At 38.5% G+C, this 19,091-nt stretch overlaps 1 protein-coding gene across 1 annotated transcript; it reads right to left on the reverse strand.

The window, feature by feature from the left end:
- Positions 1–461: 461 nt before the first annotated feature.
- Positions 462–2,707, reverse strand: LOC149022196 (protein NRT1/ PTR FAMILY 5.7-like). The gene is made up of 4 exons (XM_089147254.1): positions 2,613–2,707; positions 2,265–2,482; positions 1,387–1,907; positions 462–1,314 (listed from the first exon to the last, which is right to left on the reverse strand). The coding sequence occupies exons 1-4, from the start codon at positions 2,689–2,691 to the stop codon at positions 462–464; spliced, it is 1,671 nt and encodes a 556-aa protein (XP_089003380.1). The 5' UTR covers positions 2,692–2,707.
- Positions 2,708–19,091: the final 16,384 nt, after the last annotated feature.

A 19,091-nucleotide genomic window follows, 5' to 3' on the forward strand; every position in this document is an offset into this window, starting at 1 on the left:
GATTCACTCAATAATTAGTGGTTACTAGTGATAATGACTAACTAGTCTCCGGCCACACGTGAGTCACACATCCGGCTCAGCTTGTACAAAAGCAAGCAGGCAAGAGCTCATTTGGGTCTTTTGGCGGCCTCACCTAATGCATCATCAAGTCATCGGTTACAGCAGGGGTTGTTCTGTGTATGCTATGATATCTAGTCTATTGATCATCAATGAAAGTACTGGAATCATCACTAACACTGGTAACAAAATGTCTACTAAATGAATTATAATGGTAAAGGCATTAGAGCAGCTTTTGGTACAAGATACCCAAGAAAGTTAATGGGAATATTGTTGGATAAAAAATCACAATCACATCTTCAATGAGCAAAAGGAGACGGCTAAAAGAAAAATAACATGCAGAAGCAATAAAAGAACAATTTCACATGCCCAGAGTGCAAACTATATGATCAATTTCAAATTTTTCATAAACTTATATCCATGTAACCATTGAGTTCAGATTCTCCTGATGCTTTCTTCAAGGAATAAATATTCAAGATCAACCCATAAAAACAAAGATTGATAAAGCTCAAAATTGTTATTGTCCAAAAAAAATAATCTAAATGGCTTCTGTTTACAGTATCTGCAAACCAACCTGGTCTTCCTCCTTGTCTGGTGGATTTATCTGATGCAGCAATGACAGCAACACTGAGTAAGCTTCCTGTGCCAATGACACTTGCAGAGAACGAAGGTCCAAAGTTCCTCATTGATTCAGGAACTTGTCCAAGGAAAAAAATCTTGATGCCAGAATGAACAAATCCATCCATTGCTCCTAGCAGTAAGAACTGGGGAGCTAGCCATAAGACACTCATGGGGACAGTCTCTTTAGGCTTATCTAGTAAACCATGTTGTGTGACAACACTTAACCTCCTAATCTCTACCAATGAAGCAGTGCAACAACAAAGAACAGAGAAAAGCATTCCAATTCCAATTCTTCTTCGGGAGGTAAATGTTTGTCGGAATCCAGGCATCTTCTTTGACAATTGCTTGCACTGCCAACCAATTTGCACACTTGAAAATTTGGAAAACATTAATAGGGAAGGAAGAGGAATCCTTACTGAACCAACGTTACGGTCCATGTTGCTTCCCTGCTGGAGAAAGAAAGTGCTCCCTAAAGACCTCACTAGCCCATAGATGAGGAATGTTGTCCACATGGGAAACATTCGTAAGAGAAGCTTGGTTTCTTCAACTTCCGTCATAGAGCAAAGTCTCCATTTGTTTCTCTGTACCTCAAGATCCTCAGGCAGTGATTCTATGATGGCAGCTTTGTCAAGGAACCTGCATTGTAGGTATGTTAGTCAGTGATGTACACTGTATAATGGCATACACAGGCAGAGGAAGATCAGCCACCTCAAGCCAGTTGTCTGATGCAACAACTGTGAGCAGTCCCCTTGATAGAGTTGACAAGCATCAGATGGGCATTTGAGATGTCTCTTCAACATGGCAGCTACAAGAACATTCGAAGCACGTCCTAGGACACTCCCACAGGGTGCTCTGTAGTTGTAGACTGACTTTCCATAAATGAAGACCAATAGTGTGACTAACATGGTTATAGCTAGGACAGCATAACCCATTAGCCAGTGTTGTGTGCCTTCAACTGAGGCAAGCAAGACAATGCCAGCAGTTGCGCCTGAGCTCACTCCAGTGAACCACCAAAAGTTGATAGAAGCCCTGGTTTGCTTATCTGCCAGTTCTTCACCACATGAAGTTAATTGATCAGCAATAAAGACTTTTAATGTAGGAGCAATACCAGCCTTGCCAAGTGCTACAAGAAACAAGCCGACACGGAAAATTGCAATTCTCTCCGAGCCAATATAAGCCTTTGTCTTCAAAACTAGATGGGAAGCTGAAACTGCTAAAAGGGACAACCCCTTTTTTGCAAAAGCTTAATATGTGAGAAAACAAGCTGAAACAAACTAAACATGAAAATCAAGTTTGGTAATCTGGCAACTGAAATCATGATCTCACTAATTGGAACTGTAAAATGCCAACTAAAGGAGTCATTTTTCAGACCCAGCATTTTCTGGGTAAAATTTTCCGAGTCTGATCATAGATATCAGACCCCTCCCAACCCCATCCCACTCCCCCTCCCACCCAAAGAAAAAAAGGAGAGGAAAAAAAAGACAAGAAAAGATCATAGATAGAATTGTAAAGCAAAGCAAGGATCATGTAGAAGATCTCATTTATTTGGAATTACGCTTTATGCAGTTGAGTTTGGAAGTTCTTACAGTGACATAAACGATGGTGGCATAGAGTAGTGTGTGGTAGCGACCTATGTAAGCATCACCAAGAAGAGCTCCAAAGATTGCCATCAAGGCAGTGATACCTATTCTTATGTTAGTTGTTGCTGCAGCTATAGGGAGTTTCTCATCCAAAGCATCCATCAGATATGACATCAAGTTTGACACAGCAACAATATTTGCCAAGTTCTGGCTAAAAACTAACCCTGCCATGGGAAAACTAAATTGATTATTACTGGTGATGTAATTGTTTAAACTATGAATGCTTCTGGTTAATAGATACATCTAATTTAGAATATACATGAATAACATCTACCACAAAATCAATGCAAATACCTAAGATGAAAGAAGCAACTCTCCAGTTTTTGAATAAGCCTCGGTTCCAACAAGCCCTACAGCATCTGGGAAGACACATTTGACCGTTAGCATCAGGTGGGTTCACAAATTTAGAATGCAAAATTTATCAACATGCAACAGAGACAGCTCCTCAAATCAGGAAAGGCAAGGATACTATATTTATATCACAATCATAGACGGTATCTGGTATTCCATTTCAAGCTTTACAATATCAAAGGAAAACAAAAATCAACAAAACATAGAAAATTAAAAGGAAAAAGAGAAAAGAGAATATCAAATACTGTACAACTTGGTGGGTATTCACTTAACGGCCGCAGTACCTTCTCCTGTCTGGAAGCAAAGTGATTCCAAACTCAAACTTTAGTTCCAGTTTACAGTCTTTGGACTAGCCGAAGGCTGGAATTCTGAGACAGGGCATATTCTTGGATGGGCATATCGACATTTTTCTTCATCTTCTTCTTCTTATTTATTCCATTTGTACTTGTTTCTGTCATGCAAAAGCTTCCGATTGAGAGAATAACCAACCATGGTCGACATAGAGGCCTAAACCCTCGAAGTTTCATGTCTCTGCAATGCCGTGGGGAGCATTAACTAGATCAGGCTTTGGACGAAAAAAAAAACACTAGATCAGCCGGTGAAAAGGACTTTTTTTTTTTTGGTTAAGCAGCTGATGAAAAGGACATAATAAACGCAATTTTGAGTTTCCGTTCTCCTCCGTACTTGGCTTCTGTTTCCTTTTTCAACAAGCAAATCGCGGCGTCACGGTGGTCGTTTGATTCTTTATGAGAGTGAATCACACAATGAGATATATATTGAATACAACAATCCATGACGAATGTTTAAATTACGTTATTTGATCATGAATAGCCCTTTTGGTGGAGAAGCCTCTGGCTCTACCAACCCTTTGTTCTACTGTCAACCAGTCTGAGTAAGGTAACCACGCAATTGCTCCTTTCTGATAGTCATTTTTTTTCCTGGGATGAATTGTTACTTTCGCTTCTACTTTTTTTGTTTATTTCATTCCAGGCTTTTGCTTCTTTTTTTTACTCATCATTGAAGATTCAATTTTTTTTTTTTTTTTGCATTTTTGTAATTTTATATTAAAGGGAGGGAATAGGAAGGGTCATATCTCTGAAGAAATAGTAACTTACTTTATTAAAGATATTATAATCCTATATATAGGATAATACAAAACAATAGATATATCTCCTATAACATCAGTGGACGATTATATCCTTAACACGCCCCCTCAAGCAAAGCGGGAACACGTGAAGTAACCGCAAGCTTGTCGCGAAGAAGAATAAATCTGGATCAAGTCAAAGCTTAAGTCAATAAATCAACATTCTGAGAGTGAGTTGAGACATAGCGGACATGAAGCAGGCCAGTAGTAACAAGCTCACGAACATAATAGAAATCAATCTCTAAGTGTTTTGTTCGAGCATGAAAAAAAAGGATTGACCATGAAATAGGTAGCCCCGACATTATCACACCATATTGTAGGAGGGTGTGGGAAATGAAGCCCAAGCTCACCAAGCAAAGAGCGCAACCAAACAAGCTCGATAGTTGCGGAAGCAACATCACGATATTCAGCCTCGGTGGAAGAACGAGACACAATGCGTTGTTTGCGGGAAGCCCAAGAGATGAGATTGGCCCCAAGAAAAATACAAAAGCCAGAAGTAGAACGTCTGTCATCTAAACAACTAGCCCAATCAGCATTAGAGTAAGCATGAAGAGTCATAGGAGATTGGGCCTGTATTAAAAGACCATGATGAGAGGTACCACATAGGTACCGAAACAGCAAACCAATGAGAATCCGTTGGAGCATGCATATATTGAGCAACACGGCCAACAACATAGGAGATATTCGGCCGTGTGATAGCAAGATATTGAAGAGTACCAACAATTTGACGATATAAAGTACCATCCTCCAAAGGTGTACCAGAGGTCAAAGTGAGAGCCTCAATAGACATGGGAGTAGAAACGGCTTGGCCAGAGGCCATGTTGGTAGTTGATAACAAATTGATTATATACTTATGTTGAGATAACAACAAACCAACCTTATAGCGATGAGCTTCAATGCCCAAAAAGAAGTGAAGATCACCAAGATCTTTAATCGAAAAAGCACCACCAAGAGCGCGAAATAAAGTCATGAAGAGTTGTGTGATTGTTACCAGTGAGGAGAATATCATCAACATATATCAAAAAATAAAGAACTACCCCAAATGTCCGATAGATGAATAACAACATATCGGTCTTGGAAGCAACAAATCCATATGATAGAACAAAAGTGCTAAGTTTAGCAAACCAAGCATATGGAGCCTGCTTAAGTCCATAGAGTGATTTCTTGAGATGACAAACATGAGTAGGGCAAGATAGATCAACATAGCCCGGGGGTTGAGTCATATAAACAGATTCAATCAAATCCCCATGAAGAAATGCATTAGTAACATCAAGTTGCCGCACCATCCAAATATTCATCACGGCAATCGATAAGACAAGGCGCACGGTGGCAGGTTTAACAACAGGACTAAAAGTCTCACTAAAATCAAAACCAAGTCATTGATGATAACCTTTAGCTACAAGACGAGCTTTGTACCTAGATATAGTACCATTCGGATTACGTTTGATACGAAAAACCCATTTGCAACCAATTGTATTTGGAGCCAATGTAGGGGGAACCAAAATCCACGTGCCATTATGAAGTAATCATTTATTTCATCGTCCATAGCATCACGCCAACACTTGAGACGGGATGCCTGGGTATAAGAAGTGGGAAGCATAGAATCACCACTTTTATTAGCTACAAGATTCAACTTAGTAGAAGGGCGCAAGGACCCAGTTTTAGACCGTGTAAGCATCACATGTGTAGGTGGGCCTAAAGAAACAATAGTAGATTCAGTAGCAAACCCATTTGGAAGTAAATCTTGCTCCCTAGAAACTAGGCTCAACTGATTAGATAGTTTAGTTGGGACAGGCCCATGAGACCCATTTGGCATTGCAGGTCCATTATTACAAACATTAAAATCATTTAGAGTCTCAGTCCGATTACAGTCCAAAGTTAAACAATCCTTAGGAGAAACAGTAGAACCAAGTTTTTTTTTTTTTTGGTGAAATAAAATGTTTCATTAGAAAAGAAATTAGTGCTGGATGCACTTACATATAGTGTCTACACTTAGACTAAAATCATGAGCCTGTGTGGCTGCATACATTGCATATTGTTCAAAAAACAATTGGAGCACTGGGTTGGGGAATGTAACCAATTTCATATGTTTGGTAGCATTAGCTAGCTCCATAAATAATACTAGTTTGTCAAGGGGCCACTTCATTGTGGATGGGCTTGGCAAGAGCTTTGTGATTAGGTTTTGAATTGTCCAAATTTCATCTATTTTTGTCCCCCTTTCTGCAGCTCTTGTCATTCCCAGTTGTATTGCCAGAAGTGTGGTGTCCAAAATCCCTTTAGTCGCCTTTCCAAAATTGACGGTGTGTAGATGTCCGTCACTGCATATCCCAGTGCTCCAGCCTATTATCCCTAGCTGCTGGTAAGATAGCCCTGCACAGATCAAGATATTTTTATTAGTTTGAGGCAAGTAATTACACCAGTTCCTATCTACTTGAACTGTATTTACAGCATTGAAGTCATAATCCAGGTTGGCCCCTGGTGCCCTATTTTCTTCCTGTAGTTTCAACTCCTTAATCCAGTGATTTGTACATTTTAGTACTCTCACTGGATTTGGTGTTTTATTGTTAAACACCTTCTCATTTCTTTCTTTCCAGATAAAGTAACATGTAATTATGAGCACAGATATAACCCTTTTTGCCTATCCTTCTTGCTCAATTGTATGGTCATTTCATGACAGTAAGTGGTCATTTAAACAGGGCTCTTTTAAAGAAGATAAAGGATGAGCAGATGGTTGACCAGCATCTAAAGAACATGAAGAATCCGTTGGACCAGCAACAGTTGAGGAAGCAGCAGGGGCAGGGGGGGGGGGGAAGGGGGGAAAAAAGGGGGGCAAAGGGGGGGCAACAAAAAAAAACACTTTAGGAGGTGGCAGGGTCGACCAGCACTAAAGCTGAGAACCGGGCCAGCAAAGTGGGGGAGAGGGGGGGGGGGGGGGGGGTTCACTTGAGAAGGAAGAACAAGGAAGAAGAACAGTAGGAGGTTCTAGATGCCAAGCAGTAACAAGAATTTGAGGACAGGGCGCAGACAAAGTAGCATAAGGAAAAACATCATCAAAAAATTTAACATGACGAGAAATATACACTCATTGAGAAGCAAGATCAAAACATTTGTATCCTTTATGAGACAAAGAATATCCAAGAAAAATACATGGTAAAGAACGAGAAAAAAGTTTATTCTTTACATAAGGCCGTAGCCAAGGATAACACAAACAACCAAAAGTGTGTAATGTAGAATAATCCGGAGAATTACCAAAAAGTTGTTCAAGAGGAGAACATTACCAAGAGAGGAAGTGGGTAACCTATTTAGCAAATACACACTTGCTTGACAAGCAGCAGACCAGAAAATAGAGGGTAAACCAGATTGAAACAATAAGCATAAGGCAGATTCAACAACATGACGATGTTTCCGTTCCGAGATACCATTTTGTTCTTGGGTATAGGGACATGAAAATTGATGGGAAATACCAGATGCAGCAAAAATAGAATGAAGTTAAACAAATTCACCACCACCATCAGAACGAAAAATTTTAATATGCAACTAAAAGAAATTTTCCGCTAGATGTTTGAAACGTACAAAGACATCACATACATCAGATTTATTTGTAATAGGAAACAACCAGCTATAACGAGTAAAATCATCAACAAAGAGAACATAGTAGCGAAAAGAATCAAAAGATGTCACAAGTGCAGCACCCCAGAGATCACTGTTAATCAGCTGAAGTGGTGCAGTAGTAGTCGAAGTGGAGCATGGAAACGGCAAGCAATGAGCCTTAGAATGGCAACAAGCATCACAGTGTGTTGATTTATTTTCTGTAGGTATAGACAATTGACGAAGATGCAAAGAAAGTCTGTTATCATTGGGATGTCTCAATCTGCGATGCCAGTCAGTAAAAAAAAGAGTAGCACCAAAGGCAATGCATGAAGAAAAAATAGTAGAAGAACGATGCAGTTCAAGAAAATATAAACCATTTCTATTCTGGCCGTGGCATAGTATGCGGTGGGTTTGACAATCCTTCACAACAAAAGAAGAGGAATCAAAAAAAAAAAAAAAAAAGACAGAATTATCAAGACAAAATTGAGAAACAGATAAGAGATTGCAATGAATACCAAGAACACAAAGAATATTTTTCAAGGAAACGAAATATCACAACAAGACATAACAGCAGAACCAAGATGAGTAATGCATAGACGTTTACCATCACCAACATAAACATGCTCAGAACCAGTAAAGGGATAAAAAAATTGCAAGATTTGAAATATCTGTAGTTACATGGTTATTAGAACCAGTATCTAAAAGCTAGAAGTTATTATTGAGAAGCTGAGAAGAAAGAAAAACAGAGGAAGAAGATACAGTACCTACGAATGCCTGATTATAATGCTGCGGGCATTGAGCAAAGAAATGTCCAAATTGATTGCAGAGTTGACATTGTTTGCGTGGAGTGGGAAGTAGTGGTGGAGCAGAAGAAACTGAAGCAGATCCAGGAGAGTCAAGTGGAAGAACTCCAGAAAATTGGTTTTCATAAGAATGAACAGACTGTTGTGTACAAGTGCCACCTGAGTTGTAACCAGAACGAGATGAAGAGAAATCGAGGCTGGCCAAACCGATCAGAATTGGTGTGGTTTCGATAACTGGCAGATCGATTGAAATTATTGAAACCAGATCTGTAATTTCGATTACCAGATCTAGGTTGAAAACCACCACGATTGTCAGAAAAATTCACAGTATTAGCAGTCAACATCGTGTGTGTGGAAGAAGCTGAAGAACTTCGAAGATGTAATTCATGATTCATCAAGAGACCACATAGATCCAAGAAAGTAATCGGATCAGCAAGAAGCCTCACATCACAGAGGTAGAAAAATCTCTGCAATCATCACCAAGTGCACAAAGAACAGCAAGCACTAAGTCTTCATCAGGCACTGGATTGTCAATAGCAGCAAGTGCATCAACCAAAGAACGCACTTCAAGAAGAAAAAGAGCCATAGATTCAGGGCCTTTGTGCAATTGAAAGAGACAATCCTTGAGATCCATAACCCTCGACCGAGACGGATTTGCAAAAACACATACTAAGATCTGCCAGGCACTATGAGAACTACGAGCGCTAGCAATATAAGGGATGATTTCTTCAGAGAGAGAAGAAATTATCCAATTAAGGATTAACTTATCCTGGTGCTCCCACAAATCAGCAGTAGTAGGAGATGCAGGTGTTAGAAAGCTTCCGTCGACATAACCGAGAAGATTGTGACCTCGAAGCAAGGGAAGAAATTGAGCACGCCACAATTTGAAGAGGTGCAACATTGTAATGCACAAGAGCAGCAATTGCAGACGAATCAAAGTGATCGCCAGAGAGATCAGACGGCATAGTAGAGATTAGAGAAAAAAGAGTTCTCAACAACAAGAACCAGAAAAGGCGTAGAAAACAAGCACTCAAAAGATAAGGATCAAAAAGATTTTTCAAAATCTCGGAGGTGAAGAAAAATCGCTCGATACCATATGAAGAAATATAACTGACTTTATTAAGGATATTCTAATCTTATATATAGGATAATACAAAACAACAGAAATACCTCCTATAACATCAGTGGACGACTATATCCTTAACAAAATCCTTCACTTTTTCATTAAAAGGTACCAATCATTACTGTTGTAAAATAAGAGGCTCATAAGCTGAGAGGATAAGGACGAATGGAGGAAGAGAGAAGGTACGGAGGGATAGAACTTCAAACCCAAGATTTATTGTCTCTATGTAAGAGGTTTCTACTATTGTTTCAAAGCACATCCATAAAAAATAAAATCGAATGCCATGACTCATTTTAATGACTCGGCCGAGTAAAACTAGTCAAATGAATTCTTTAGATCTTTTAACTCCCAATGTATCCAGATTACCTTCATATGCAGATGGATGCGGATACTTTGTTTTTTAGTATGTTTACATAGAATGGAAAGTGTTACAAAATTCTAGTGATAACTAATTATTTACCTAAGTAACCAATAATAATTAATTTATTTAGCAAGAAGTAATTATTGAAGATTTTGACCTTCTTACGAATGTTGCATGACATACTGATAAATTATCAAGGATCTACTCAAGCAGAGGCAATGCTATTGTAGGTTAATTTCAATATTAGTATTCTTCAGGGTCGGCTATACAATTCAAGTTAAGGTGGATTTTTATTGGTCTTGTGCTCCATGGTTCCATAAAATTAAAGTTTGGCTACTATTGTTTTTGGAATGGGTTTGAATCAATTACTTATACAGGGACATAGTTCTAATTATGTGGGGACTAGGGTGTTGGGTTCCTTATTGATATGGATAAAATAGAACCGAACTCGGTTGAACCACAATCGGGTCATAGATCCGGCTTAGTACCAGCCCTGGCATGGTTGAGACCGGTTTGGGGCTTAAACCCACCAGTTGTGTGAAGATGAAGACTACAGTTAAAGATATAAATGTGATCCCAAAATTTCGGGATACGTGATCAAGTCATAATAAGTAATTTCCATTGATCCAGAGCGGGGATCATGCCAAGATTGGTAACTACCCTTAGTTCCGAGGGAAAAGGTAAAACCCTAAAGATCCAACGATCATCAAGGGAAGATGCAAACGAATCCAACAGTAGGGAATGAGAGATAAAATCTATATAAACAAGGCATCACCACATAGTAAATGTATCTGAATCGTTTCCCTTTACTATTTTATTCAATTCATGCTTTGTAGTTCGTCAGAGCCTTGTGATCAGTTCCATAACTAACTTAGCCTTCGGAGGTGGCCTCCCGACCCCACGGTAGGGCCACGTCTAACACTGTTTTGCAAGTCATTTCTCAAGGATCTAAAGGCTGAGCAGATTTTGGACGCATCAATTGGTGTCATCTGTGGGAAACACTTCAAAAAGCCATGGTTACTAGATCAGCAACTCTAAGGAACCAAGGCATTCCTCCTCCTCCTCCAAGTAGGAGACGATTTTCCTAAAGGAAGTCATGTTTGTGATGATGAAGTCCATGAAGACGAAGGACTGGTTTGGGGGTGAATGCTTGAACAACCCAAAGAACCTTCAAGAACAAATGAATCAAATGCATGTTCAATTTCTGGAGATGCAACAAATGCTTCGGACGGTGGCAAGATGTTTGGGAGCTCCTAGAGATCCTAATCATCATGATCAAGAGGAGGCCTAGGATCGAATGCAGAGAGAAGGGATATGACTTTCCCCAGTCCGAGGACATTCTCCTCAGAGAAATAGATCTCAAACTGAAGGCCAAAACTTCAGGCAGAATCCTCATGAAGATTGGGAAGGTCGATCAAGAGTAAGAAGAGTGGTAGAAATACCTAGGTAGGATGAACAACTCGGTTGAGAACGGGCGCAGGGAAGTCAGATCAGGACCATTACCAGACGGGAACGAGGGGTGCATACACATACCCCTACACCCAACGTTGGGGTAGAGACAATGTTCAAACAGATGGTATTTGGATGGTACACATTGATCTAGGAATTGGCGGATATTAATCAGAAATTAGGGCAACTTACAAGAGGAAGAAGGACTGATGACATATACTCTGTCATCAGGAAGACTCCATTTGTGAACCACATCACCAGGTATAAGTTCCCCCATAGTTTCAAACTCCCCACGTTTTCCCCATTTGATGGATTGGGAGTTCCAATTGCACATATAAGTTATTACCAGCAAACCATGGCTGTTGTTGGTAATTCGGACGAAATAATGTGTAGAGTATTCGGATCATCACTCATTAGAGCAACACAAAAGTGGTTTTCGAATCTACCATCAGGAAGAACTTGATTTTGAAGAATTGGCTCGAAAGTTCATTGGTCGTTTCCAAAGTGGGATACAGACCAAGAAAACTAAGGAGACATTGTTCACTGTAAAGCAAGGAAAGAAAGAAGTCTATTCGGGACTACTTGCAGAGGTTTAACAAAGCTACAATGGAGATCGAGAACTTGGATGAACAAGTAGCCAAGACTGCTCTTTTCATAGGCCTTACCAACAGAAAACTCCTAGAACTACTGCTTCAAGATATGCCTACCACCTATCCCAAACTCGTACAAATGTGTCAAAAGCAGGCTGAAGTTACTGAGATCCTTAACGCTCGGCAAGGAGAAATCAAGGCTTCTAACAAAGATCATAATATACCTAAAAAGGGCCAAGGATTGAAGGTACCGAACAACGATCAAGGCAGGAAATAGCGCTCAGGATGGAGGCGGAGATCACCCAATCATGCGGTGTATACACCACTGAATGCCCCACAATTGAAAATCTTGATGCAAATCAAAGATCAAGATATCTTGAAGTGGCCACCAAAGATGATTACTAAACCTAAAGAGAGGAATATGGAAAAATATTGTTGTTTCCACAAGGATTACGGACATTTTATGAACAAATGCAGACATTGAAAGGCTTATATCTCAGTGGCATTTGTCAAACTTTGTGAAAGGCCGAGGCGATGATCAAGAAAGAAGAGCAGCTGCTGAAAAAAGAAGGGAGGGTTTGGAAAGCAGGGATCGTCGAGCCAAAGCCCCTTGGTCGAAAAAAGAAAAGGAAGTTGTAGGAGCAAGCCGATCTCCAATTCTCACAATATTCGGGGGCCCAGAGCCCGAGTCCCTCAGAAAACTGAAAGCCAAAGCCAAATTCATGGGATCGGGAGAATCATAGAAGTGAAAAAGACCAAATGTGGAGGAAAACATCACATTCAATGAAGAAGATGAAAGAGGCATATGCACACCTCATGATGATGCAATCGTGATCAAATTGGAGATTGGTCATCGGGAAGTGCACAGGCACTAGTTGATACAAGGTAATTAGTAGATCTCTTGTCATATCAAGCGTACGAGAAGCTGAGGTTGGAGGAAGATTTCTTGAAGCCATCCTCAACTCATTTATATGGATTTGCTGGATCATCAGCGATTGCGGAAGGATTGGTACAACTGGACCTCATAGTGGGAAATTTCCCGAAGGAGGTCACTATTCGGGTAAATTTCTTGGTCATTAAGAGTTGCCCGCATACAACGTCATACTTGGGAGGCCCTCATTAACAAAGCTAGGAGCAGTAGTGTCGACTAAACACATGAAGATCAAGTTCCTGACTGATCAAAAGATTGGAGAGGTAACTTCTGATAAAAAAAACCTCCAGACAGTGCTATGTTTCATACTTGAAGGATAAGGCTAGTCCCAAAAAAGCCACAACTCTATCAATTGAAGTGCATGACGATTAGGATGAAGATGAAATACAAAGGCTGAACCTGCAGAGAAGCGGGAATGAATCCAATTGGATTCTGAGGACGAACAAAGGACAACCTTCATCAGGTCCGAACAGGCAGGAGACTTCAAAGAGGAATTAAAGAATTTTCTTCAACAAAACATTGATGTGTTTGCATGGTCGGCTAATGACATGCCTGGCATTGACCGTTCAGTTGCAGAACATAAACTTTGGATAGACTCGAAGGCCAAGCCTATGATATAGAGAAGAAGAAATTTCTCAATTGAGAAGCATGAAGCTATAAGGGGAGAGTGATCGTGTCGCTAACCAATCAAAAATAAAATCCTATACTAATCTTCTTAATGAAGTAGCAAACAAGGGAAAGGGGTTTTAGGGGGGAGGGGGGGGGGGGGGGGTGTGTGGGGGGGGGGTGGTGGAATGGGGGGGGGGGGGGGGGGGGGGGGGGGGAAGAGGAAAATAGCTGAGCCCAAGTGGGGTAGCGAAGGGTTGAACGAGGTGGGGAACTAAAAGGCTAAGTTACTAAGATTGAATTCAACAAAACTAAGTTTAAACTAAATCTATTAATTAATGCAAAAACTTTAACTATGAATACATGAAGATCTTTGGGATTTCAAATCCCCAATGCTTTTCCCTAACCGATATAACTCTACACTTCAAAACAAATTAAGGATGGTCTTCCTAGATATGATATATTTTTGCAAGACTATCGTCCTTCGCCAAAGCTTGGCACGCTTAGTTTGTTGAGCTATAGAACATCTTTGGCCATACTCAAACACAATCAACTCGAAGATATAGAACAATCAAATTAATGAAATAAGCATGGTTCATCTACATTCCAAAGAAAAGGAACTAGCTACTCATTATCACAAAGTTCATAAGACAAATAAAGATGAAACATAGAGAGAGAGAGAGAGAGAGAGAGAGAGAGAGAGAGAGAGAGAGAGAGAGAGATGTGGCCTTCTTCTTGAGCAATGAGAGAGATGAGGCCAAGATCCGTGTTTGCCGTCTTCTCCTCTTCTTTGTGGCTGGCTTCTCTTTTATGTCTCTCGCACACATTGAATCCCTCTCTTAAAACTCGTCGATTCGACCTTTATTCTTTCGAAGTTTGGAAAAACTCATAACTAGAAAGCTGTAGATATTTTCGGTATAGTTCCATAGCATCTTGAATCACAGCAATCCAAGCTCATCCGAGAAAGATATGTCCAAAGTATTGAAGGTGGGTCTATTTACACGATTTTCAAATTTATTACCAATTTTGTTCCTTAGACCTCCACCTATTTCCAATTTGGCTAAGATCTCACTTTTCATGATTTCTTGGGCAGCAAGATTGAATGCCATTTAAAATCCACCAATATCTATTATATTTTTCAACTTTGCTCCAGATTATCTCTAATAACCAAAATCACCTTTTTCCTGAAAAATACACAAAAATAATCAATTATCTCTCTTTTAATTAAATAAGTATGGGAAATTAAATCAAATAAATAATGATAAATGCATGCTTATCAGTGAGGGCGAGAAACTGAAGAGTTTGGGATTCATTGAACCAATCGAATGTCCAACATGGTTAGTCAATGTTGTGATGGTCAAAAACTCGAATGGAAAATGGAGGATGTGTACCAACTACACAGACCTTAATAAGGCATGCCCCAAGGATTGCTACTCTCTGCCCCGAATAGATCTCTTAATCAATGCAACCGCCGGGTATGAAACTCTGAGTTTCATGGACGCTTATTGTCACATCCACCCAGCCGGTACCCTATCTGGCATACCCAAGTGTGTGATCCACAGCCCCGAAGATCAGTGCGGAAATGATACCAATATACATATATATATATATATATATATATATATATATATATATATATATATATATATGTAAGTTCTTGAATTGGAATCTGGGATCGATAGAGAACAAATAGTTCTACCCAAATTGGCATCTTTTTGGAACGTGTTTCTCCTTTAGATTAGGAGAACCAATCTTAACAATTTTCTTAACTTTAGTGGTCTGTCCCACTATATCTTTGATTGCTTCTTCAAGCATCTTATCTTTCGCCTTTGATGACGAATCTTTGTCTTTAGCTGGGTCAGTCATCTAAATCATGATCAGAAATAAAATTAGGATCATGTAATAATATATGTTCATCTGTAGCAATATTCTGAGAACATGTAATCCTGGATAAATAATCTGCAATAAAATTATCAGTTCCTTTAACATGCTCAAACTTGATATCAAAGCCTTTGTTGACTATTATATCTCAAAAGACGAGCCATCTTCTTTGGGAAATCTTATTTTCATTCAAATTCTTATAGAATTTAACTATGGCTTCATAGTCAGTGTGAATCATAAACTTCTTATTTTGTAAAAAGAACTCAAATGCTTCAAGTCCTTTTATAACTAATTCAACTTCAAAATCTATTGCAACTAGGGTCTTATTCTTATGTACTCCCGATGCATATCTACATAAAACTTCAGTATTCTTTGTAGAATACTCATTAGGTATGATCTTGAGGATTGCTCCACATCCTTCTTGAGATCCATCAATTTCAACAATGTGAAACCAATCTTCTTTAGGGTATCTCATAGGCTGTACCTTAGAAATTAACTCTTTTATCTTTTTGACTAGGGTAATATCTTGTTGGTTAAACCTTTTTTCTCCTTTCTGCGAGGTTTTCGCATAAAGGGGTCCAACCATTTTTCCTAAATCTTTAATGAAGTCTCTGGCTTGGTTAACTAGTCCAATAAAGGATCTTATTTGGGTAACTCCTTCGAGTTTATCTGGGGAATTCAAGGGCTATTCGGCAATATGGTCTTGCAGAGATATAAGTTCCTTGCCTAAATTCAAGCCTAAGAATTTTATTTGATCTTTTTATATTTCCATTTTCTTTTTGGAAATAACTAAACCATGATCTTTAAATAATTTGAATACTGTCAACAAATGTTGGAAATGATCTTTTTCATTCTGGGAATATACCAGAATATCATCTATGTAGACAACTACAAATTTTCTATAAGGTAAGAAAATTTGATCCATTATTCTCTGGAATATAGAAGGGGCATTTTTTAGACCAAATGGCATAACTAAGCCATTCATAATGTCCCATGCTTGTGATGAAAGCAGTCCATGGAATGGAATCTTTGTGTACCATAATTTGGTGGAAACCTGATTTTAAATCAAATTTACTAAAAATTTTAGCTTTATCAATATGAGATATCAGGAAATCTCTTCTGGGAATATTATAAGCATCATCAACTGTATTATCATTAAGACGCTTATAATTTATCACCATTCTACTTTTACCTCTTTTCTTCTCAGATTCCTTATTAACAATAAAAGTAGCAGATCTATGGGGACTATCAGAATTTCTGATTAATCCAAGCTTTAAGAGTTTGTTTATATGTAAATTGAACTCTTCATCATCTTTAGTATTATACTTAGGAAGTACCTATGACAATCCTAAGATCTGGGTTTTTTATCTCAAGCTTAATATAAGGCTTGTCTTTATCCCAATGTTCAAGCGGGTTTGAATCTTGTATAACCTTAGCTTTTTCAAGCTTTTCTACAATCTGCTTTATTTGATTATCAGCTGAGATGTTTAATCTTTTGAAATCTACATAGTTTGTCTCTAGCTGATAACATGGTTCATATTCCGATATATCTGTGTCATTAGAGTATCTTGAAATTTTGCAAGATCCGGGGACCTTACATTTACACTTTTTAGGCAAAAGATTATCACCCTTCACCACATTTCGCTCATAACTCTGAGGTAGAGTAGGTATGATAACACTTTATCTGGTAAGCTGAACACAATGTTCATTAATGGTTAATGCACCATCCATTGCTAAGATAAAACTGAGGCCAATGAGTAGATCCCATGGCAAATCTCTAACAAGAACTGTTTCTAATTGTAACCATTGGCTTTGGCCACAATTAGTCTGAAAGCTAATGAGAGGATTTTTCAGCTTTTTAGTGACTGAATATCCTATATTATCTATTCCTCTTGTAATTGTGGGAGGAATCTCAACTAGGTCCGATGGATCTGTGAACCATTTAGTGTTAATGGTTGATACTGAACATCCTGTATCTATGATTCCTTTGAGGTGATGAACTTTGTTTCTAACATGGAGTTGGCAAACAACCTCAAGCTCCTTTAAATCTGGTTTTAGCTGGCATAACTGAACTTGGTCAGTTCTGGCTATTCCAACTTCTAGGTTTGAGGTAGAAGGGATATCTATATTTGTTGATCCGAATCCTCCTCTTCTCTGTATATCTGGGCCAGGTTCATAGTTTGGAAGAATAATGAACTGGGCAATCTTTTCTCCTACAGTAATAGGTCTATCTAATTCTGAATGATTAAAGAAGAATATCTTTATTGGATCATCAAAATCTGCATCAATAATGCCTCCAATAACTGTGATTCCTTGACTAGCAAAGGAAGATCTTTCTTTAATCATCATTCCAAATTTTGGGTTTATCTGGAATGTTAGATAAGTATCTACTTGTGTCATTGATCTAGCAGCTAAAATATGGTCGACAGGGCTAAAGATGTCATATCCTAGACTATGCTTCTCGGATTTTCTGGGAAGCATAGCAACTCTGAAAACCATTTAACATCTGGGTTTAAATTAATATCCTCAGTTTTGGCATTAAGGATATCAATCTGATCTTGTAGTAATTCAATCTTAGTGGAATCTCACTTAGTTTCTAATTCTGTAATTCTAACATTTTTCTCTCTTTGTTCTACAAGGATTACAAGATTGTCTAAACACTTATTACATCTTTCTTCTAAACAAGTTCTACATTGATATCTAACATCTAAGTCAGGGTATAATTTGCATCCTGAACATCTAATATGGAAACTTCCTGCTCTATGTTTCCACGTGTGCTTGTCCTTTTCACAACTTGATTTCATCATAGCAATGTTTACCAATTGATGAAATAAATCTGGCATATCTTCTTCACAAGGATTTTCTATATCTTCACATGGTATATCTATTAAGACAATACTATATACTGACTCATTATCTGACATTTCTTTATCTACAACAATTAAGCATTCATTGGTATTTCTACCACTACAGCTCTTTTGCTGGTACTATTTACTAATTTAGGGCAATCTTTAACTAAATGGTCTAAGGACTCACAATTATAACAAGTTAATCTGTTCTTATAACTCCTCTGTGGATTATATCTTCTTGCATGTCTATCTGGATTTAAGAAAGGCTTCTTTCTCTTGGATCATCTCATATACTAATCTTTCTTTGGTATAGAAGCTCTAGGTTGCCAGATTTGGTCAAAGCGTCTTTCTTCTTCACCTTCTTTCATATATCTATCATATCTCCTTCTTCCAGTAAGTCTTCTGTGTTGTCTTCTGGATCTTCGTCTATCGATATCTTGTTCTCCATATACTTGGGAAGTGAAGACATCTTTACAAAATCCAAAGTTATCTCGCTGAAATTGTTGTTGGATTTGTATGAAAGTACACTCTTCCATAAGCTTATTCATGATATGTGTTATTCTTATTGACACATTATCAACGAGGGGGTCATTAGGCACTGGCTCCCAAGAATCTTTAATCTTTTGACCTAAAGGTCCTGGTAACTTTTGAAATAATTTATCCATGATGGCTTGACTAAATATATTACCACTTTGACTGGCATAGTAGTAATATTATCTCAAGAATCTCTTTATGTATCTATAGTCATAGAGACTTAACTATTCAAGACTTGCTAAAGCTCTAAGTTGTAGCTTAGTTTGCATACTATTTGGGTCTTGTCCAGTACACATCATATGAACAAAACTAGTAAAATTATAGGGATTTGTTCCCAAATCTAACGTAGCTTTAAAATTATTGGGGTATTCAACCTTGAATCTTTCCCAAATAGCTTTAACTGATTCTCCAAGAAATGTTTCAAGGTATCTGTACATATCATCTACGGTCCATATCCTTTGTTCTTTATAGAACTCATTAATTACTCCTTGTTTCTAAACTTCAAGGATAGAGTCCCACATCTGAGGATCGTGAAATCCTAAATTTAAGAGTCTGCCGTT

This window comes from Hakea prostrata, chromosome 3, assembly GCF_041222555.1.
Source record: "Hakea prostrata isolate BN-2017 chromosome 3, UWA_Hpros_2, whole genome shotgun sequence".
Taxonomy (NCBI): Eukaryota; Viridiplantae; Streptophyta; class Magnoliopsida; order Proteales; family Proteaceae; genus Hakea; species Hakea prostrata.